The 24,012-nt window shown below is 44.7% G+C and overlaps 2 protein-coding genes across 4 annotated transcripts in view; one reads left to right on the top strand and one right to left on the bottom strand.

Annotated features, from left to right (window-relative positions):
- The window catches only part of Src64B (Tyrosine-protein kinase Src64B), a 34,900-nt gene extending 34,201 nt beyond the window's left edge, over positions 1 to 699 (bottom strand). The window contains exon 1 of the mRNA XM_070540321.1: positions 392 to 699. The gene's annotated coding sequence lies outside the window, so the exon portion shown is untranslated. The remainder of the gene's footprint in view (positions 1 to 391) is intronic.
- Positions 700 to 1,025: 326 nt separating this feature from the next.
- Positions 1,026 to 23,297, top strand: LOC139060961 (histone deacetylase 1-like). 3 transcript variants are annotated; one of them, XM_070540319.1, is made up of 13 exons: positions 1,026 to 1,178; positions 4,701 to 4,813; positions 5,890 to 6,007; positions 7,903 to 7,977; positions 9,322 to 9,460; positions 10,951 to 11,092; positions 11,436 to 11,528; positions 12,491 to 12,740; positions 14,104 to 14,212; positions 15,909 to 15,967; positions 18,943 to 19,317; positions 20,665 to 20,727; positions 22,667 to 23,297. In XM_070540319.1, exons 1-12 carry the CDS (start codon positions 1,130 to 1,132, stop codon positions 20,718 to 20,720), a joined length of 1,578 nt encoding a protein of 525 aa, XP_070396420.1. In that variant the 5' UTR covers positions 1,026 to 1,129; the 3' UTR covers positions 20,721 to 20,727; positions 22,667 to 23,297. The 3 variants fall into 3 exon arrangements, with proteins under 3 accessions (XP_070396420.1, XP_070396421.1, XP_070396419.1); XM_070540320.1 differs by lacking the exon at positions 1,026 to 1,178 and adding an exon at positions 1,223 to 1,249; XM_070540318.1 differs by lacking the exon at positions 1,026 to 1,178 and adding an exon at positions 1,652 to 1,790.
- Positions 23,298 to 24,012: the final 715 nt, after the last annotated feature.

The following is a 24,012-nucleotide window of genomic DNA, read 5'->3' as shown; positions in this document are numbered from 1 at the left end:
TTCGGGTCGACGCGTTTTCTAAAAATAGTCCCCCGCTGAGAGAAAAAAAAAAACAAAAGAAAGCAGAACAGAAACTTGTCGCACTCTTCGAAAGTTGCCCCGGCCTGCAAAGGAGACGCGGCGGACCGAAGTGGGGGTTCGCGAAAACGGAGGTTTTAACACCCCCAAGAGAGCAAAGTCCCGACCGACCGCGTAAACGAACGTCCAGCGAAGGACGGTCCCGGGGCGCGCATAAGAATGGGACGACGCATCTCCGTGACCCAGTCGTGGCGATGTCACTTTTATAACGGGCGTCCTTCCTAGCCGAGGTGATGGTGCGTTGGTGGCCCCGTCACAAACAAGGCACGGTTTGCGCGCGTGTGTGAATGAGGCCTACAGACAATACACTCACCTCGCCACGATGATCAGCTCATGACTGAGCTCCCCCAAAAAATCGTCTTCCAAAGCGTAGTGGTGTTCAGCCGAGCCGGCGGAGATCAGAGGAACGGAGGTAGGGGGGAGACGGCGAGGTTTTGCGGCGATTCCGGCTCTTCGCTTTTTTTTCCTGTTGTTTAGTTTCCCTCGCTCCTCGCCGCAGCGACGGGACCTACATGCTAAGCGAGTACGTTACGGCGAGAGCTTGCGGGGAGACATCTTGACAGGGCATCGACACAGAAGGCCACCTTTGTGGTTGGCAGCCCTTGCAGAAAGCGTCGGCGGCAGGCAATCAAATGTTGATGGTGGTTGGTCTTTTTAAAGTAGAGGACGCTGCTAAGCGAAAGTAAAACAGTTAAAAAATCTTTTACAACAAAAATATTATGTAAATGTTTTTTGTTTCTGTTTTGTTCAAGATAAAGTAAAGATATTAGTCATGAAGTATTAGTTGTTATGCAGTTTGATGTGTCTCTATCAACGCGTCCCACGAGCTGTCGCCACATTACTATTGTTAATACTTTAGCGCCATCTATGCATCAAAAGTAATAAGCAAAATTTTTATAGGGAATTGCCATTTGCATAGTTGTGTAAATTTTAGGTTCCATAACATGCTCCTGAAAACGATTTAGAAGGTTTATTTTACGCCGACTGCATTTACATAAAGAATTGCACCGCTTTTGTAAAAACGCTAATCAACACGTGACCTCCAACAAATATGGCCGCCACGATGCACTCAAAAAAGCGGGTTTGTTACTATTACGATGGTAAGTTTAGTTAATTTTTGTGAATAGTTAAACTTACTGGTGTTGCGAAAAGCCGTAGCAGCGTTTTTTGCGTACGTGCAATTTTATTAATTGCGTCAAACCACTACTGTCGCGCGAGCCGGCTGAAGTTTGCGTCAACAAGCATCGGCGGCTTTGACAAAACGTTTCGCTTTGTTCACGATGGCGAATTTAAAACTATCGCGCCTACATTACAGGAAAACTCGCTCGTTAGCTTCTCAAATAGAATGTTACGTCCGTTGTGTTTCGTGAGTTAGCTCGTGACAAAGCCGGCGGTTGCAAAAACGTCAAGCCGGTCAAAAAAATATGCGCTTTTGCGGTAAAAGTTCGAAAATGTGTGTTCGCCAGTTCGGCATTAGAGTTCGCCTAAGTTCGTCTGGGGTGTGTAAACATTCTTAGTCGGTGTTAGGTATACAGATTATTGCATGCATTGTTTATAGTTTGCAGCTCGCGCACTTTTGCTACTTGGAATGCTGCAGTCACTTGTGTTGCTTGCATTTCGCTTCAAAAACGGGGCGGGGCGGTTCGGTTCGCACTCGCCGAATTTTCTAAACTATTTTCGAAACCATGTTGCAGCGCGATCGATTGGTGTTCGTAAGTGCCGTTTTTCTTTCTTTTTTCGTCCTCCCCCCGATACAGAACTGTAAAGAAAGCATTCAGCAGCGATGTTCACGGCGCGAAATTTCGTAACAATTCGCGTAAGACTTAAAAGCTTGTTATGGGGCGGCAATCTCGAATAGTTCGCACCGGTACAATATTCGGACTGCCCCCTGCACGAATTTTTGTGACCGCGCATTACGAATGTAGTTAACTCGCGGCTATGACGCCAAATCGAGTTTTTAAACCGAAGTTAAAGGAAGCTCGCCGTAGATGTCTTCTAACGGAAATATGTGGAACCGAAATTTCATTTGCATTCTGTCATCGATGGCTCGCCGACCTGTTTAATTGCGAAACTGCAAAGTTTTACAAGAAAGCAAACAAGGTTGCACAACGACGCAAGCGGTCTTTCTATTAGAAACCTCTTGGCGTTCGTGCTTGCGCCGTTGTAATGTAATGCTAGCCGTGAAATGTATCGCCGCGAAGGTTCGTGCAATGTGTAACATTGAAAATTGCGAAATTGCTATTTTGATAAAGGAATCGTTTAACGCTGAGGGGCTCGAACTTCCTTTCCTTTCTATTATTTCCTTTTTTTCCGCTCGCTGTTACCGACAGCTCGCGAAAGCTGTAAGATGATGCAATTCTGTGAAATGTCAATCTTTCTTTTCGAGTAGTGAAAGAAGTTTGGCTAGCACTCATTTTGGCCAGTTAGCAGGCATGATAGGAATCAATGTGATTATATTATATATATTATTGGCTTGCATTACAATTAATTTTTGTCACTTAAAAATAAATTTGTTGACCTGTCAGAGGTGTGCTAACACATTATTGAAGTTTGAAAATTCTCACGCATTCGTTGCAAGTAAGGGGGTGACGCTTGGCAAGTGCCAATTTTAGGAAGCACCTGTAAGATATTTTAGTTTCATGCTAAAGTTGTTCATGAAATGCTGTACCTGGTCTCACAGATGTTATTGTGACATCATGGCACAGAGCGAAATTTCCTGATGTGCAGCTGTAAGCCTAAGTGGGATGACGTTACCCGGGTAAAAAATATAAGTGTTAATACTTGTGCGCATTCTCGTGGTGCTTGTGTGTCGGAGTCGTGGCAATCACTGAAATTTAGTGAGCCAGCGTATAGTGATGGCATTAAACCAGTCGTGACCAGCATTTTGGGACATGTACAGGTGCCGACAAAAGTGGTATACTCCACGCAGTCTACGCAGTGGGAGCCGGAGCAGCGGCACACTGCATCGCGACGCCATCTACAGGCGGCATCTGGGATCGAGACAGCCAATGGGTGCCCTTTATTATCTGCGGGCATGATCCCAGATGCTGCCTGTCGATGGCGTTGCAATGCAGTTTGCCGTTGCTCTGGCTCCCGCTGCGTGGAGTATACCACTTTTGTCGGTGCCTGTACATGTCACACCATCCTTCACCAGTGGCCGTGTGCTGCGCCTCAACTGAACGGGGAACAGACCAAAAAAATATTCCACAAACGAAATTGGTTATCAACAATGACTCACGCTCATACGTACTAGAGACCCACTTCGACGATCTCGTGAAATTCCAGTATCATGCTACAAAACATGTATGTCCCCGGGACATAAATATTTCGCAACAGATCCTGTGAGACTCCCGATAGGCGCTCTCATAGACCAGTGGGTCTTCAGTATGTATCGCTGTGAGGCATATTTGATAACAAATTTTGTGTGTGATTTTCCCTTTTTTTTCGCCGATTCAGCGACGACAGGGCATAGTGCCGCCGTGCAAAGATGGTGTGACATGTACGTGTCTCCAAATCATGTTAATGTCGTAGAAACAAGTGTTATAGCTAAGTCAAATATGATGCGTGCCTGTATCTTTTCTAGGGCTCAGAGTGCTTGTAACCTTGCCCAACACTGCAGGCCAGTGGCCATGGCATTGTGCAGCTGAGTTTGAGGTTGTGGGCTCAATTCCTGCTGCTGTGGCCACGTATTAATGTGGGCAAAATTAAAGAAAGAAACACCTGTGTGCTTAGATTACGTTTAAAGAGGAAAAGCCCCTGGTGGTCAAAATTTTAGTCCAGAGTCCCCCACTATGGCCCGCATGCCCCTTATAGTTATATAGGCAAACGGCCAAATTTATTATTTTTTTTAGTGCTTAAACCTTCATTTAATGTAAGAAAACGGACAGGTAAAAAGTGTCCGTGTCAGTATTCCTTTCATACATAGCATACAATGTTGGGGACGTATGCAAATCGTGCAGTCGTAAAAAGTCTCATTCGGTGCATTTGCAATGGAGTGTTCTGATCTATCACACTTTCTTCGCACTGACAATATCACACTGATCTATCACACACTTTCGGAATAATAACGTCATATATTACAGCTACAACTCGCGGGCGCAAGGTTATGTCAGATCGCGTATAGTAACACACAATCGGACATTTATTTTCGTGATCTGACATTATTTACACATCTTAGTGCTTCCTATGTGATGTACTATGTTCTAGTCGCAAGTGGTGCGCCGTGGCCGTTTGGTTACATAATTGTGTGAATTGGCGGTAAATAGGCTCGTATATGTGACGATTTCTGTGTAACAGGTATGTCATACTTTACGCCATAAAGGTAGACACTTAATGTTGCTTTGAATTACACGGCGCAGATTTCTCTTTCTTTCATGCGGGGCATGTTGCTTTGTGGTTGCAGATGCAAGCAGTGTGAGAGGTCCCTCTAGCCTCTGTAGTGTTGCCCGCAATGTGTGAAACGTAGTGTAGTACGTTCAGTAACGGGGAGGGATATATTGTGGCAGCAACTCGATACACGCAAGGTGGCACACTTCGGGGTCTGTGTATGAATGAGTTTTAATGCAGAAGCACATCTTGCTAGAAATGTGCACTGACGTTGTGTTCTCGTTTCATGACTGCAGGGGACATTGGAAACTACTATTATGGCCAAGGGCACCCCATGAAACCCCATCGCATGCGGATGACACATAATCTGATTCTTAATTATGGGCTCTACCGGAAGATGGAAATCTATGTAAGCTGGTGAACCATTGAGTCTATTTTTTCTTTCTTCTCTTTTTAATAAAGCTGGGTGGTGTGCTAGATGTGTTCCATCATCTGGCTTATGAATCGCTGTAGTGACAAGTCCTTAACTTGAACTAAGAACTTGACAGCCTAGAAATAGAATGGCAGATGTACCACTGTTCAATTCAAAGGACATTTGCTCAATTCCGTGATGTCATGGTGGAGGCAGACTTCTTCGAACATTGGTATCCCTCACAAAATGTGTTTTGGAACATTGAGCCACCGAGGGCATTCAAGCACAGGGAAGTTTTGTGGGTTGAGCTCATGCGAAACTCTTGGGCTGTCACCAAGAATGGTTTATGTTTATGAACTTGCATTGTTGCTGTAATTTGAGAGAGCTAGATGAAAGAGGGTTAATTGGAACACCGCGGCAATATGCATTACAGGCAGTCTTGGGAGGATGTGGGCTTCCGCCAAGAGGCAATGTTTTAGGCTAGACTAGATTGCCTAAAAACAGTAACTCAAACCGTCGAAGAAACCTGTCTTTTTTTTTCTGTGTGGGTGTGTATATGCACTTTCGTTTTTAGACAATGCCCTTAGGTGTTTTCACGCCTTTTCTTGACGTAGCCCGTATAAAGGGCAATGTTTCAATGAAATTAAACATTTGGTAGTTTGCGCATCTTTGTCTGATGTGTCCTAATCTTTTTATTGGTTTGTCAGTAGCACGCACTTCATTACAAATTGAACTGATTGCTATTGCATGCAATTCTTAAACCAAAGAAAGAAAACATTGCTTTTGGCGCAGGTTGTACATCTATGAACCTTTGCAGCTAGTGCATTCTCACTGAATCCAGGTGTGTGCAAGAATCATGCCTGCAAGGATGGATGCGTAATTCACTATGTGTGCAGATACATATGCGTGTACTACACGCGTGTGATTTCTTGTGCTATCCGTCACCGGGGTGCCTTTGTGCTAATTCTGTATTTAGGACAGAATAGTCATTGCCTCCGTGTTGAAAGCATTGTGATGACACCGTTCCGTTTTGGACATGGCTAATCTTTTGCCTTCTTATCTCCCTCGTACAGCGGCCACACAAGGCGACGCAGGAGGAGATGACCAAGTACCACAGTGATGACTACATTCGCTTCTTGCGTAGCATCCGGCCCGACAACATGTCCGAGTACAACAAACAGATGCAGAGATGTGAGTGCCTTGTCTTACACTTTGTTTGTTTACCTGTCGCTGCTTCACTGTAGTCCTAAAACATTTTTTTTTTCATTTACCTTCCATGCTTCTCTTGAGGAAGTATTATCTGCTGTGTTAGCTCAGCGGCCATGTTCCAATGGGGGCAGAATAGAAAAACCAGAAGTGTTTAAGGTTAAATTGGAGCCTTCCATAATGCGTCTTTCCTAGCTGGTGTGTTGCTTTGGGACGTTGAACTATGTAATTTAATTTCAATTTTCAAGGGAGCATTACGAGGGAAGGGGCTATTATACAGTTGAACCTCGCAATAATGAAGCTGGCGGGGAAATAAAAAAAAAGAAATCACTTTTGCATAGAATTAGATTGTTGTAGAATGAGACAGCACAGATGGGGGAATGCATTGCAAAGTGAAACATTACTGTCCAAATTACATTAACCTGCTTTGGCAAGCCTTGCTCAAGGCTGTGTAATCGCATAGCCAACAGACTAAAACGGGCGTTCGGGCAAGTTGGTAAGCCATATTTGAAAACAGAATGGCGCGGCTTTGACGGGGACAAGCAGGGAGAAATGACACGGACGAGCGCTGACTTGCAACTCAGCGCTCGTCCGTGTCGTTTCTCTCTGCTTGTCCCCGTCAAAACCGCGCTGTTCTGTTTCAAACAACAGACTAAAGCGTGCACCATGCGTCCGGTTAGCGATGGTGGTGCTGCGATGGTGTTCTCAGTTAATCGCTTTTGGACATATGCTCGCTATCACGAGGTTTCGCTGAGCAATCGCTGATGTACTGGTAGCTCCAGACACTGACTGTTGTCAGGCCAGCAGAGCAGCCACGCTGAGGCATCTGTCGCATTCCTGTTGCCAAGGCGACCTCTGCCTCCCTGCCTTGACCCTCCCCCCACCCCCTCGTGCGCCCCTCCGTAAAAAAATTAATTATTTTGCTTTGTGCAATATCATGCAACTTGTTGGCCGTTTTTAGACACCTTGCAAGTTTATCGGGAGCCAGCAATCATGCGACCCATTTTTGCCACGTCTGCAAGATCGGTGGCATTCGCTTCCATGGGTAGCCTTATCTCTGCATTCCATGCCTTCCGTCATCTTCGGTGCCTGATGACAGTTCGAAACTTTTCTACTTTAGCACACATCAGATTGTAGAATATGTAGTTGCTGCGCTGCCTATGCAAAAGAAGAAAGCAAGAAGTTTTTAGGTGATAAAAATCCTTGCACTGTCCCGAGAGGTTCGTATCATCGAGATTGCACTCTAGGAAAGCCATGTTGGCAAGAGCAGGGGCAAAAAGACATCACTGATCAGAAATAGTTGAACCTCAATATACGGTAGTGTCATGTCACTTCAATATAACTTTATTATGTTAGATGTTCACTATAGGCATATATATTCTTTACACACTGATATCAGGGGAAAACATTTTTGATTTACTTTGATATATTTGACCCGCCTTGGTTGCTTAGTGGCTGTGGTGTTGAGCTGCTAAACACGAGGTCGCGGGGTCGAATTTTGGCCACGGAGGCCGCATTTCAATGGGGGCGGAATGTGAAAACGCCCATGTACTTGGATTTAGGTGCACATCAAAGAACCCAAGGTGGTCCGAATTTCCGGAATCCGCCACTACGGCTCATAATCATGTCATGGGTTGGCACATAAAACCACATAAAACTAAAAAAAAAGCTTTGATATGTTTTCATGTCAGGCTGCATTGCAGTACTGTAAGTTTTATAGCCACCTCGTTTAATTGGCTTTTCGTATTTTCTTTCATTTTAACTTATTTTTTAGCCACTTTAACTCGTGTTATCTTTAGTTACTAAAACTCAATTTTTCAGTCCCCATTTCATTTGCAGATTGTGTCACAACTTTGTGTCTCTCTTGCTCTTGCTTGCAGTCAATGTTGGTGAGGACTGTCCTGTTTTCGACGGCCTGTATGAATTCTGCCAGCTCTCCACAGGTGGCTCCGTAGGTAAGTTGGGGCTTGCAAGATCGTTGTGCGATTTTGGCTGTTTTATTCCTAAGCCGATAGTCCTGTTATGATTATTATACTTCCTTCTTTCTGTCTGTATTTCTTTTCTTCTTCGTATTCTCTCTCCTATTATTACTTTTAAAATCTTGTTTGAGCGTGAAAGGACTACAGTCGCTGACCGATAATTCAGATTCGCTGGAAACCACTGAAAATTTTGAATAATTGGGAGATCAAAATATTAGATTCACCAGAAAATAAGTGATCTTATCGTACAAGTTGCCAGAAAATGTGTGCACATTCTTGGATGGCTCCTTTCTGGGATACGTTCCATTGCACGTCTAGTGCAAGATGCATGAGCGTCTACGAGCATCAGCATTCTTGGCACGGTTCTCGGAACACAATTCCCCATAGACGTGTTGGGTCCTAGTCACGCAAAATATTGTGAAAGTAAAAGTACCACTTATTTGAAGGTGATCATCTGAGAATGCGACCCAAGTTTGTAAACGCATTGCTGTGTGCACATATGCTAGCCTTTCACCTTACACAGTCCGTACCTCGACCTTTGTCATGCTGTGACTACAGATAGATAAAGTAAATGTGTGCACGAGATCTCCATCCCCTGCCAACACAAGAAACATCTACAGTGCTGTGATAGCCAAATGATCACGAGTCTCTTCGCAATTATTACGGACCAGCGCTTCTCTTGGCGCTCTTGTCGGCACAGGCATCGAAAATAATGTTGGTGCCACTTAAAGCTGCTTCAAGAAGTTATCCAGGACTGTCTCACTATTTAACACAAATGAACAAATCCTGAATGCGCAGAACTTGCATGACAAATTGCAAATACTGCCGTTGCAACTTAGAGGCTTGGCTTGACTTCTTTTGAGACGTAGGCACTGTTAACGACTGCTGAATTGAATAGACTTCACTAGTTCCAGTTTTAAGAAGGTTCCGGTGACAGGGCTGATGATCATGCAAGCGGCATATCAAAACCAAAATATCGCCATTTCTGCTCAACTTGGTGGGCAAATTTGCACAAGTCACGCAGTTGGAGTCCGAATTATTGCGCGGCCCACCTATAAGGTGTCTGAAATTTCGATTGTCTTTGTACATTAAGTCTGTAGGGCCAGTGGTGTTGCTGCGGTGCTGTCCAAATAATTGGTGAGCGACTGTATTCACTGCTGTCATTAGTAGTGTCTCCTGCTTCCTCACCATCCCTACGGTTGGAAAATATGAAACACTGTAAGATGAAAGGTGCAAGACAGTTGCCTTTACATAAAGGGAGCTCACAGTGAATTAGTTTCTTTATAAGGCGTCCTCTTTTCCCCGTCTTTTTCTCGGCAGCTGGGGCAGTGAAACTGAACAAACAAGCGACAGACATCGCGATCAACTGGGCCGGTGGCCTCCACCACGCCAAGAAGTCGGAAGCATCTGGCTTCTGCTACGTCAACGACATTGTCTTGGCCATCCTCGAACTGCTCAAGTGAGTAGCTCGGTTCTGTAGCCCCTTGTCAAACTGCCTCTTGTCATTTGTCTGTCCGGTAAGCCAACACTTGGGACCCTGTTGCAATCCAGCTGAAACGTGCATTAACTTTTTGCTCTCCGGCAAAACGCTTATGGCACCGAGGGACATGGACACACATAACTGGTGGATGTCAAAAAATATATATCTGCAAGCGAAGCAGTTATTTCTGTCCTCTGCATTTTCTTCGCTATCATAAGAGTGTGCTGTCTCCCATTTCAGGCTCACGCCGTGATCAGATAATCCCTTTCTTGTAATGGCGTTGCATTAAATCCGTATGTTTCTGTATAATTCTTACGGAATCTATACGGATTCCGTAATATTTCCATAAGAATTGTACAGAGTTATTGAAATGCATACAGAATGTTTCAATAGGGATGGTACACTTTCCACACTTATCAGTTTGATACATTTCGAATACGTCAACTATCTCTTGCTCAGTTTGGTACTTTGACTGTGTTGATTTTTGTATTGCTGAACTGTGGCTCACAGGCACACATTACGCAGTGTATGGCATGCGTGAAGGGGCTCTCTAAGCCATTTATTGACGTGTCTTCCAGCTTGGCCTATGCATACATGCTTCTCACTCAGCTGGGCATGTCAAGCTCAGGTCACCACTTTGTTGCTATCTTAGCTGCCTGTGAAGCGTGGTCTACGGTTTCATATCGTAGCGCAAACGCACCTACCTTAGTGATCGGTTTGATGGCCTGTACAAAGGCTGGTGCTCGTGAAAAATCACAAGTCTCCTCTAACAAACTCACAGCTCACAACACTGAACAAGCACAGTCGTCGCAAGAGTGGAAAGAGTAGATATTGTAACACAAACATTATCATTTTGTAGCTATGCAGGAGTGTCAAAAACCTGAAATATACCCCAAGCTTGAGAGGCGAAGGAAGAGAGGCATCATACGAGGTGGAGTCTACACAAAATCATGTCGTATAATCCAGGTTTTTAATAGATTATTTCTATGGGGTTTTTGCCAGGACCAGACCAATTCATCGCAAAATGCGGGTCGTTGCATGACCTGGGGACGTGTAATTGAGGATTCATTGTATGGAGAATGTTGGGAAGAGCACTCTCATTTGGTATTGCTGCAGAGTTCAAGGTGGAGAGCCAGAAAATTACTGCTTCGAAAAAGCAAAACACTGTGTTTTGAAATTGAAGAGCTTTATTAGAGGGCATGCCTCCTGAACACTTTAGAAGCTCCTCAACATCAGAATAAAAAATAAAAACGGCTTAGCACATGCAGCACCACAAAGTCGTGATACCAATTGAAGGCATGCCATGCACCTTGCCATTTTTGAAATAGTGGATCACATCAGAGATGCACCACATCTTTTAACGACGGTGCACGAAGCCAAATTGGCCAACTTGGGAGGCAGCCACATCAACTTGCTGTGGTTGGAGATGTTCACCTTGGTCTCTGTTTAACGTTTCTTCAAATCCGCAGGTACCACCAGAGGGTGCTGTACATAGATGTTGACATCCACCACGGTGATGGCGTCGAAGAGGCCTTCTACACAACAGATAGAGTGATGACGTGTTCCTTCCACAAGTATGGGGAGTACTTTCCCGGCACGGGTGATCTCAGGGTAGGTAGCCCTGCAACAGGCTGCTCGAGTTATGCGTTTTCTTTAAAAACTTGGAAAGTGCTTAGGTGAGGTCAGTTCGTTCATGGCCAAAACTGCTTTTATACTCTGTTGTTGGCAAAAAAACGTGTGGAATTTAATGTGCTATAACCATTAATACATTTTATGCATGTTCCTGGTATCAATGCTTCACTGTAGCTGCATAAATAGTGAAAGTAGTTACAACTGCAGCATTCCCCCGTTAGCCGAAAGTAATGCAATGCACTGGTAATTACCATGTTTTGCTCATGATTGGCCCTGTTAAACAATTGTTGCAGCTCTGACCACCGCCTTGTCTTTTGCCCAGGACATTGGAGCTGGCAAGGGCAAGTACTATGCTGTCAATTTTCCCCTCAGGGATGGCATCGATGACGAGTCGTACGAGAGCATCTTCCAGCCGGTAAGTTCAGGATGGCTAAACACGGGCATAATGTTCCAGAGGGCCGTATCATTAGATAACAGACAATGAATTTGCTAACTTATTGTCGCAGCACCTGCACCAAATGGGACATCATGCCTTTATTCGATGTCCATAAAGAAAAATTTCAAAAAATGTGGCAAATTCCCTCAATAAAAAAAAAATTGGATGGGGCTTAGTTAGGATATCTCGAAGTGAAAAGGTTCGGTGATGCTTATGGTTTAGATTATGGTTATGCTTTATGATTTAGCCTATAGTTATGCTTACGGTTTAACTTATGGATATGCTTTGGTTAGCTTATGGTTATGCTATACGTGTGCCTTGTGTAGTTATGCAAATTGCTTATTAATGATATATACCATAAGTTATGCAGGATTATTAAACTTCTTTATTCATCATTGTTCGGCACATTGTCTTGCGATTTCTGTACAGCCATAAGCACAGCTCTCTGTATCGGTAGTATCACTCTCTTCTCCTTCCATGTTGAATGTGCACGCCTATTCTCTGGCAAGCGGTTATATACGAGTAGTCGGCCTTCGCGATAAACACGCGCTTGCGGCGAACGTCGAGCGATGACGCATAGCGCGCAGCAGTGGCCCCCTGCGCCGACTCCAAACATGCTTACGGAGCCAATTCCGACACACACCGGCTCGCGCGAAGTGCGGTGTTGACTAGCGTAGTGAAGCTTTTCGCTTCAAAAGTCGTAAGAGATCACTAGAGGTTGCTTTCAGAAACGGAGTGCATTGAGCACTTTGTGGGATTAGAGCAGTGCTGGCAGATTTTTGCGGACAAAGCTTTTATGTTGCGGCCACAACACTCTACATATAGTGAAAAGTCGAAGTGACGGTGATAATTATTTGCCAAATTATGTCAATTGTTTATTTATTTATTTATTTATTTATTTATTATTATTTTTTAAATTTATCGCTGCGGTGCCATTACAGCTCATCTCGAAAGTGATGGAGATGTACCAGCCCAGCGCGGTGGTGCTGCAGTGTGGCGCCGACTCCCTGTCGGGCGACCGACTCGGCTGCTTCAACCTAACCCTGAAAGGCCACGGCAAGTGTGCCGAATTCGTGCGACGTTACAACCTGCCCCTTCTCCAACTTGGGGGAGGCGGATACACCATCCGCAACGTGGCACGCTGCTGGACCTACGAGACAGCCGTCGCACTGGGCGTCGACATTGCCAATGGTGGGTGTCCGCTGTGCATTGTGGTGGTCCATACTGTAGTCCTCTGAAACCTCTTAAAAAGGAGATAAAGATAAGTTAAGCTGTATAACCATATTTACTTGAGGGTAACGCAACTGCGATTATAACACGAGGTTCGACTTTTCAGTCAGGTGAAATATAAAACATACAACTGTGAATGTAACGGTAGTTGAACCTAAGAAGAAATGGTAGCTTTATTCAAGGAATTGCCATTCGGGAGTGAGTTCTCCTACTTATCACACTTTCAGAGATACGTTTCACTTCTGCGAAATTTCATCCGACTCTGCACCGGAAGTGTACCCGGCAAATGTTTCTGGCACTATGCCAAGCTCGCTATTAGTTCCAAGTGCGCTGTCGGACGTATACTTCGAGGGGTTCGCTGCCGAACTAATGAAAAATAGAGCTTTGAAGGAGTACCAGTTTGTGCAAACTGACTCTGCGTTTCTCTCTTGTGTTCCTTTAAATGGGACAGCACTTCTTTATGCACCGCTGCCAATTTTTTTAGCTAGCTACCTTGCCTTAAACCTGTACCAAGCGAAGCAAGAACAAGAATTCTAGACTTCTATTGATTTCGAACCGAGCACACTTAAGTTCGCGTGTTTTATTAATTTTCTTACTAACTTCAAGTTGCGGGTATAATGACTGTTTATTTAATGACTAGTATTGTTCAATCACATAAATGATTGTACTTGTTTAACTGTTGTATTAATAATTGTGTCACTGCTGGTATTATATTGTAACAGTTTTTGTTATCATTATTATTTTTTAATTTCTGGTAGTTTTACGTTGCATCTTATAGGAAGTCCCCCAACAGTGTTTTCACTATGGGACCTCCTCCTGCATGACATCATGCCCACCTTCGTGCATGCATTTTTACCAGAATAATCTTCACAAACTTGAAAATCATTGCATCGGTGTTGAATTTAGCAATTGCACTGAAATCTCCTCATTTAGCGGGCTTTTGTCAGCTTTCGACTTAAAGATGTGCACTTTGTGGCGTTTGCACTTAAATGCACTGCTTGTTAAGCTGTTTCCTGCAACAACGCAATAGGACATGTTGCACAGCTCTAAGTACGCATGCCAGATAACCTCCTCGAGGCGATGGCTGCGTGCCCTCTAAACAACGCTGTATTATAGCATGGCTACTTTGGGGGACGTACCAAGGTTTCCCACAGAGGTTTTGTTACGAGAGAAAAGAAAGAGGTCTTACAGGACTTCACCGTTGCCCTGTGTTGTCGTGTATTCTCACCACCTCTTCCTGCTTGATTTGTGAAGTTCCAGTGTTCATGTTATCACTGATAGGTTGTTCAAATGTGCTCCCTGCTTTTGTGCTGTCCTCTTGCAGAGCTTCCGTACAATGACTACTTTGAGTACTTCGGGCCTGATTTCAAGCTGCACATCAGTCCTTCCAACATGGCCAATCAGAACACACCAGAGTACCTTGAAAAGATCAGGTATGGTGGAGCACTTTTGAAGTATCTTGTTAAATCGGTGGTGGTGCAGGTGGACTACACTCACTTTGGAAGTGTCCATCATCTAAGATAAAATCTGCACTGGTTCCCAAGGCAGTGAAGTCTAACAGAGCGTCTCAAAGGACTACAGTGAAATCTCTATATAACAACCTACACTTAAGTTCTCTCTCTTTCTCTTTCACTCCCCATTCCCCTCCCCACGCGTTGGGTAGCAAACTGGACTCAGTCTGGTTAACCTCCCTGCCTTTCCGTCTTCCCTTCTCTCTCTCTATATAACAAACTTCAAGGGACCGTGGCGAATTGTTCGTTATTCTAAAAGGTCGTTAAATTGAAAGCTCCAAAATTATCCATTCTCCCCATCAGATTATCACTTGGTGCCGTGTGAGCTATTCACAGAAACGTCGCTGTTGACCCTCGGCCTGTGACGTTGCTATTTTCCATTGATTCCTCTACTACACACCGATGAAGCACCGTACAGTAAGAGTGATGCTCACAAAAGAGACGCTGGTGCCAAAAGAAAACAACCGACAGAGGGAGTTCCATATTGCTTTTCAAAGTGCAGTGTTTCTTTTTGTTTGTTTTTCACATACCTTGCCATGCACGCCGCAACTGTCTCGCTCGAGGCGGACACTTGAACTATTCCAAAGTGCAAGCATGTGTAAACAACACCATAGTTCAATGATTCACGGGACCGTGTAGCAACCCGTGAGCACGGTGGTTACATATCTCAGCATGCTTAGCTAGTACAGTTGCAGAAAAAGGGAAGAGACGTGCCTCCGTTGCTAGGCAACGCTTGTCTGGGTGGAGCATACTCTCGCAAAACCTGATGCATCGTCGCTTCCACAATAAAAAACATAATAATTTACCCTCCTCCGTTTTTCTCCTCTGGCGCCGTCTCGGGTTTTCCAAACCCATGCGCTGTGGCGCATGATTTCGTCGTGTAAACTTTACATGGGCCTCCCAATTTGAGAACTCTTTACCGTTAACACCAACCGCAGTCGATGGGTGTGGAACCGATGACCGCGTGCGGAGCTGGGCTGAGTCACGTGATAACTGCATTCCTCGCTTTTGTCTGTCGCGCAAATTGGTCTTGATGAGCTGACCCACGGAAACAGCCTTCCATAGAGAGCGAAAAACTCTCATTGTTATGAAAGAAAACTGAAAAGAAGGCCTTTTTAAGCAACAGAAGCTTGCCATAAGCACAGTATGACCCACTAGTAAACTGAAAACCCCCGTTGGTATTTAGAACAACTTCACTACTTCTCAGTTTCAGAGGTAGGAAAAAAGCACTTGATTCTATTTGACAGGCATTCTATCAATAAAAGATATTTTCCAGACCTTCCAGACTAATTTGGGGTTCCCTGTAATAAGAGTTCAGCATACTAGGCATCACGATTCCTAACTACCTAAGTTAATGGCAGCTAGCAAGATTCTGGTTAAGTAATGTTAGTAGCCTTCTGAGCACGTGCAGCTCCGAGGTTTCTGCGCAAAATTTGGGAGCATAAAATACTGTGTTAAATTTTCTGATATTTGATATTTGATTCAAAAGTTACTATTCAGTATTTGCATGCTCTTACTATCAGTGCTTCTTTGCCTTTCTGGTGAAACCGCAATCTTTTGTTTTGTTTTTGTCTTTCACTAGAACTGCTACAAACTGTGTCCTTAACTTCTGTTGCAGGACACGGCTTTTCGAGAACCTCCGCATGCTTCCGCACGCACCTGGTGTCCAGATGCAACGTGAGTTGGCAGATGCATAATTTTGCTTAGCTGCCACCGTTTTAATGAGTGCTAACTCCTTATTTGTGCAGCAACTGGCTCTGGATGTGCAACTTTTTACAATAATTAAAATTTATATATGCTTGTTTGTAAAATTGTTGGTCACCAGGCCATTGCAGGTTGGGTAAACAACCCTAATACAGTCGCCGACCGATTTTCCGGACTCCAAAAATTCGGACATGCCCGATTATTCGGTCAGCTTCGCGGCACCGCCATTCTCCCCATAGACCATAATGTATAACAACTGCCGAAAGTTCGGACACCTTGCAACCTCTCGTCTGATTTTTCGGACACTCCTTAGCCAACTCGGTTGAGAGCACCAAGCACCGACTCTGACCGGTGCATGATTCGACTTGCTGAACGCCATTTTTCTTTTGAACGGAGCTTCCGTGCTGCCCCACGAAGTGGCGCTACTGGAAATCCCCGCTCATCATCATCGTTTCTGATTGGCCTAGTTCGATAAACTGGCTCTGCAGCAGTTCCGGTTTCAGCTTAGTAAGCCATGTCAAGACAATCCAGCAGCTGATTTGTTTCTTCGCGCACGATGCTGCGAGCAGGCCGCGGGTTTTTCGTTTGTGTGACTGGTGTCGGCACGGTGGTGTTTGCTTTGTGTGCTGTGTCGAGGTTTTGGTGATCCAACGCGGCATACGGAAACATCGCGTCAAGTCTCTAATGGCGACGACAGTGCCCGCGCAGACTGCGCTGCGGAATGCCGGCAAGCGGGTGCCGGGAGGCCTAAGATTTGTCGCCTTCCGATGTGCTCCCTACCGATGCGGAAAATGTTCTGCCAAGACTTGCGCAGTGGTTGCATTGTGATTCCGGACACCGTCTCATTTGACAGCTTCACAAGTGCTGACACTGCTGTACTGACATGCGCAGAACTTGACGATGGCGAGATCATTAGTCAGGTTTCTGTTGCACCGCCGGACGATGACTCTCGAGTCGGAAGATGACGCACCATGTGCTACGCTGCTGTCGCATGCGGAGCGTGTACAAGTAGTGACTGTGCTTTCAGCCGCCTATAGTGACCGTACGACCCTCTCCGAGATTCAGGCTTATCTGATTGCGTGTAAACGGAACAGCGTGCAACGGCGCATTCACGATTTCTTCAAGCCTACTGCCGAGCCCGAATAAGTGCGTGGAAATAAAGAATTTCATTTTTTTTTTCTTAATCTGCTTTTTCGGACACCTGTTTATTCGGACATTTCCGCAGTCCCCGTGAGGTCCAAATAAACGGTCGGCGACTGTATAAGCTATACAGTGAAACCTCATTAAACCGTAGTTGGCTAGAGCTCGGAAATAGTATGTGCTAAATGGTAGCCTTGAGATAGCGTGAGATCACTCAACATGTCAGAAACGAAACTCAGCGAGAGTGCAATGAAAGCGCAAAATATATGCAGTATTTATTCACTTCGCATGACAAAGTCTTATTTTCTTTTGATGCTGCGGTGGCCTAGCAGCAACGACAGCACCCTCAAGCTTGCTTAAGCTGCGAGCCAGCTTTCCCTCCAGCCCCCTCTTCTCTGCAAAACAGCCGCATGAGGCTGACGTAACACGCAGCTTCTGCCACTGTAGGGCCTGATTGCCCGTGCTGTCGCTTTCTGTGTCGTCCTCATCACTGTCGTTAGGCAACACTTTGACAACAACAGAGGCAACGATGCCATAAAGTCGAAACTCGAAAAGTGGAAACTCGTAGCCGACATCTTTTTGCAGTCGCAGCATCACTGCCGACCAACTTCTCCTTCACATTCCAAATGCCGCGCACCATAGTAAACGGTAGATCCCTCTTGCGTGCCAGCGCCAACTTCTTGCCACGTTCTATAGCACGAACAATGACCAATGTTTCTTCTATGCTGAGCACCCGGTTTTTGTCCAAGCTTCAGCATGACACGAATTCTAGCTTGCATGGTGCCACAACAGTCTCTGGCATGGCGCCAAAATGGTGTTGATGTGGCTTCTCCCTTCCAAGCGCCCTTTGTGTTTGCGCTTGGAGGCCGTTCTGATATCAGAGGCTCGTTGCTCTGCCGGGCCGACGTACCCCTGCGATTGCACAATGAAAAGTAGAAACACTACGTGTTAACTGATACGTACGCAATAGGCTGGTATGCTTTATGCGGATACAAAATGCATTATGTTCAATGGCCGCTGAGTGGGAGACTTGACTTTACTACGTTTAAAACAAAACTACTGTTTAAGCGGTACCAGTTTAATGAGGTTTTACTGTATGCAAGATGACGGTATAAGCAGTAAATGTAGTAATAGTTGTTGTAGTCTAGTAGTCGTAATTTTAGTAGACAAATTTTGGCACGATGGCTGCTTAGGCAATAGTTTGCAAAGATGAGTCATGTGTAAATAACTCAACAAGTAATAAAAAGGTTAGGGCAGAGCTCACCTACGGTGACTGTCTAGGTAATGCGAATAGCATTATCTTGAGATGAAAATATAATTATTGTGCACTGAATGGGTTAGACTCGCTCGTCAATCAAACACGCAGTCTCCAGAAATCCACATGTGCCCAGGACGGAGTGAGCGCACGTTGTGACTTTGGAGCATTGTGGGAGCAACATGACCAGAACAGGATCACACTTGTGTGGCCCCTCACAGTGTCACAAGCTTCGGTATTTTTTTTTGTAGCGCAGATCGTCACTCATGCTAAAATCAAGTCTTATTTCAGCTGAACAACAGAAGCGATTCCAGTACGAGGGTCCTCTATTCAAATTTTCTTCAAAACTTCGATGTCAATGCAAAGCTTTGCAGAACACAGGTGCTCCCATTAGTTCTGGATGCTTCGCGAAAACAGTTGGACACAAAGAAAGAAAAGTTACCTGACTAGCTATTTGCATTTTAAGTCGTCTACAGTAACCGCTCAGCCATCACTACAGCTCTTCAATTACAGTACACACTAAAATACAGCACATATGATTTCTAACGTGCAGCCATCCCCGAGGACGCCATGGATCAGGAGAGCGAGGACGAGGACAAGGTCAACTCAGACGAGCGCATCAGCATCCGGGCATCGGAGAAGCGCGTCGCTTGCGACGAGGAGTTCTCAGACTCGGAGGACGAGGGCGATGGTCGCCGTGACAACCGCTCGCACCGACCCAAGAAGCACCGCAAGGGGCCGGCGCCTGGGTCGGCCAGCGCCGCGACTCCTGGCGCCAACACAGCCGCAACACCTGGGGGCGGAGCCGCGGTCGCCCCTTCGCCCACGGGCGGTGACGACGAAGCCCGGACGTCACCTGCCGTGGACGTCAAGGTGGCCGTGCCTGCTGGTGGGGACGGACCACAGGCACTGAAGAAAGACGTTGATGGTGAGTATTATATTTGTCATCATCTATATTACGTTCAGTGCAGGACGAAGGCCTCCCAGCTCGTCTTTCATTACCCCGTCTTGTGCTAGCTGATTCCAAGTAGTGCCTGCAGGTTTTCTAAGTTCATCACTACACCTAAATCTGCAGGCTCCTGTTCATTAGATTTTCCAGCTAACCCGACCTCCACCGAAGGTCCTGGCTGGTGCCCGTGCATTTTTATGGGCTGAAACTTGCGTTATTTCAATGCCTAAAATTTCACCAGATAAGGAACTTGACCAATCAGCACGCACAAGCACACCTGACCCCTATAATTACCCCAATAGTGGCCTCTTAACCAGGTTAGCCAACCTAATTGTCGTTCCGTTCTGGCACCAATATACACCAATCGATGTTAAGTGGCAGTGCCTGTCTCAGTGTAGTTTAAGGGACAGTGAATATGTCGAACACATGTCATTTCTCATCGGAAATGCCTATTTTCGACCTGCACTAGGAAGATTTTCAACCAATAACAATAGCTCACAGTGTCAGATTACAGTATTTGCACTATTCTAACGGGTGCCTTTCTCTTCTTTTGAGAAGATTGGGCCAAAATTTGCCTGCGTGGTGCAATTGGATACCCAGCCAAAACAACCTTTGCGGTATTCATATGCTTTACCGCCTAGCAGGGATGCGTTGCGGCGAAGCTGACTAAAGAAAACTGTGTGGCAAAGCTGGCTTTAGAAAACCAGCTGTCATTGTGCAACACACAACCCTTGCCAATTTTTCTTGGCCAAAAATTGGGTACGTGTTAGATTTCTACATTGTTTAGGAGCTTTAACATCATTTATACATTGGACACATAGAAAGCGGACATCCTTTTGATTCAAGGGCTTGTTAGAACTGAGCAAATACTTTCAAATAAGTCGGCGTTGTGTTTTGCCATTTTTTTCCTCCATCTTGTTTTTAATTCGACCCGCCAGATAATTCGATCAATTTCGTTGGTCCCGTCCGAGTCAAATTAATGGAAGCCGACTGTAGACCATCGGTTATATGCCCTATGCATGACATTGCCTGCCCAACTATTTCTTCTTGTACTCGGATATTGGGGGCCTTTCCCCTGTTTGCTTATACACGCTGCTGTCCTCCTGTCTTTAACGTTGTGCCTTATTGGTTTTCATTCCATCGCTTCGTTGCACAGTCTTTGGCTTCTTCTCGAGCTTTTATGTGAAGTTTCCACGCCATATTTTAGTATTAGTAGAATGGATTGGTTGCGCAGCTAGCCTGACAGAAGGACAGCCTAAGCTTAAATTATTTCAAATGTCAGATTGTTAATGATGCCTGGTTCTCTCTTCATTTATTGCTTTGCAGATAAGGACGACAAAAAGATGGACACCTCAACGTCAGATAAAGATGCAAAGCCTTGAACTGGAGGTGAGTGTGTAGTGTGACTGCATTTAGCTTAGTTCAACGCTTTGTTGTTCCCCTTGTTGATTTTTTTAGACCCTCTACTGCATGTTTTACAGTGCCAGATATTAAAGAGTTCATCCACACTTTGTTATGTCAACCTTTGTGTTGCTGGAGGTAAGAATGCGTATAACCCATAACAAAAATGCAAAAGAATTTAGCAGTAAAGTAGGTGCGCGTGTTATATACGAATTCAGCCTTGTAAGTGTGGCTTCACGGCATTGCGGCACACGCTGCCGTTTCTTTATTTTCTTTTTTTTTAGCTGATACTCCTGCTTATCCTTGGGCCCATGCAGCAGTGGGTACCACAAACAAAACATAAAATCAAGTACAAAGGTACAAAGCTTTAAGGCTAGGTTCTCTGCAATTTAGTTTTGTTATCTCCTGGGGAACCCCACCCTCTGCCCACTCTTGCGTGTTTTTGATGCTCCCTTCTCTTCGTAGTCGCCCATTCTCCTCTTTACAGATTGCCATTTTGCTTTTAGTAGTTAGCGAATAGTGCAAGCGGTGCCGGCAAACTGTAACTCGGATCACAATGAGCTGTGCTCAACAGCCATTCTAGCATAGCAGAAGCTGATGATAAGGCTATGAATGCTGCTTGCGGATTGCACATATCACGGAATTGTACGTATGTCACCAGTGCCCGCGGTATTCCCTCGGTCTGCGCAGAGCGCTTTACAACATGGCTTAGTCGCGTTTGCTTCATTGCCGTTGCCTGTGCAAGACCTGCTCTTATCGCGCCGTGATACATTGTCATGTGAACGTTAGCTGCAAAGTTATCTGATTCACGTCACATATCAAGTATCTGATTCGTCTGGGATCACACCGTTGTGACTCAACCTTTATCGGTATCTCCGAAGAGGTGGGGGGAGACATTTTGCCAGAACTTTAGCATTGTTTTATGCAGGGTATATGCAAGTTTTTTTTTTTTATCCAGGGCTTTTATAATTGGTGGTGTGGCTCTTATGCATCTTAACTTGAGCCCCATGCTTGACTTGATCTAAATTGCAACGGCTGTGAGCATACCCAATGTGCTCATTGTGTTTCCTTTGGCACATTCGTGACAGGCATCATTTATGTCGTCAAGCATGGGTGTAAAGCTAACATGAATTTATGAAGTATGGCATAGGTAAATGTAACAAAATATAGTCATTATTTGCTGGCTGTTTCTTTTTTTAAACTCAGAAGAAATGTTTTAGGTTGCCTGTGGCAGATAGCGCAATTGTAGTCTTCAAACTTGACATCATTTTCACGATAAATCAAAATGCATAATCTACTAATTAAAGAAGCTGTGCTAATTAAGTTATAAGTAATCACTTTAAGGCACACATTGCAATTTGCAAATTGTAGATAGTGAGTTCGGCAAGACATGTCCACTTGGAACAAAGCCCGAGTATGACACCAGTTTCGAGATATACTTGGTCAAGCTTGCTGTACATGTGCATTGTTCCTACAACGCCAGAGTTCCCGCTGCAAATTTTCGTAGGAAACTATGGAAAAAAACAGCAGGAGATAAATGCAAGAGCCTTAAAACTAACCTATTGTAGCATGTAGACGCTGCATTAGTACAGTTAAACCTTGATATGATTAACTTCTATGTTACTACTAATGAATCCCTTGGAGAGTTTAGGATAAATTGTTATATAAAGCTCGTGATTAACTAGTTTAAATTAATCCTTGGCAGAGCGTTGTGGTGCTGCGGCAACAGTTCTTGTGCCTTCTCAGTGTTTCCAAACTTCGGCAAACTTGAGATAGCTTGAGTGAATACTCTGAGATCAGCTGAAGATTGTATACAGAAATCCTTGCTGGCCTTTAGACGTTCGTTACTTAATAGCTTACGGTTATTGATGTGTGTATCAATTAGTTATCACTGATCTGCTAAAGGTTCTTTTTACTTCTTTTGCAGGGAGTATGCCTTCCGCCCACATTTCATGCAAGGAGGAGGGGATGCAAACAGACATTTTCTTTTTATCACACGCCCCATCATACCCTGCTGAGAGGATGGAAACAGCCACTTCCAACGATGGTGCGAACCCTGGCGAAGAAGCCATCGCGCGTGTGGGAACATAGTAGTTGTATTTATCAGACTCTTCAAAAGAAGAAACAAAAGTAGTTTTTATCGTCACGTCACGCTTGTGCACCCTACAGCCCCAAACATGTGTACCCCCCACCCTTTGCCTACACCTCCCCTCCTTCCTTCGTCTGTCTTTGTCATCTCTCTCATCAAAACGCATTTCTTCTCTTGCTCGTGTTCCAGTCCAACCATGGTGCATTCCCATGTGTACAAAGTGTTCAACTCGTCATCTAAGTGCCCCTTGCACCCGTCTGTTCTCCGTTATAGGCATTTTCTTTTTTTCTTCCCCCGAAAGTGTGTTGCAAGTTTTAAATGGAGGTCTTAAAGAAACAAAACAACCACGCCGACTTGCATCTGCAGTGGCTGGCAACAAATTGAGTCTCTAACGCGATTGAGGGTTCTTGGTCTGCCCTGTATGATTGTGCTCCTGTCTATCATTGTTCATTAAAACTTTCGGGATGGATCTTGTTTTCTTATTTGTCTGTGTGCCTTTTAATAAATAAATAAAGCCTAATAATAAATAAACCCTGTTTATCTGCTAGCACATAAGTAGGCTTTATTTTGCAGATTGGAAAGTAGAGTTCTGCAAAGTGCTGGGTAGTTTAGCATGGGATGCGGCAGTACAGCCGAAACTCGCTACGAGAAATTTTCACCCGGCTCTAAATAGGTGAATACGGATGTGACCAATTCATCCAGGTGAATCCACTCTGAGCATCATTACTTTCGACCATATTCTGTGTATGTCAACGATGTACAGATGGGTTACAAGTCCTGTAACCTTACAGTGTGTGAGCGAAAAGTTCAAGTACCCTGAAAGAAGTACGTAAGTGTGGTACCGAAAATACAAACTCGTGTTCTATTCATGCAAAAGAGAGTGCTAGTAGTAGATCCTGTTGTAGAACTACCAGTAAATGAACATACATTTTTAGGCATCATTGTAGACTGTCATTCCGAGCATTGAGTATTTCAAAGCTAAACGTACTGAAAATTTAATGTAATGTAATTCAGTGTAATACCTCTGGCAAAGCTTTTATCACCATGGCAGTAGTGAATTTTAGCATGTGACACATCACTTGTTCACATCGTGAAGCATGCTACGGAAGTGTCCATCCAAGTGCGTGTGCTTAAACTTCAGTTAAAATGCTTTTGCCCAGAATTTTACACCGATGCTTCAGTCA

This window comes from Dermacentor albipictus, chromosome 6, assembly GCF_038994185.2.
Source record: "Dermacentor albipictus isolate Rhodes 1998 colony chromosome 6, USDA_Dalb.pri_finalv2, whole genome shotgun sequence".
Taxonomy (NCBI): domain Eukaryota; kingdom Metazoa; phylum Arthropoda; class Arachnida; order Ixodida; family Ixodidae; genus Dermacentor; species Dermacentor albipictus.
Note: the sequence above shows the minus strand (reverse complement) of the source record. Positions and strands in the feature narration are given on the sequence as shown.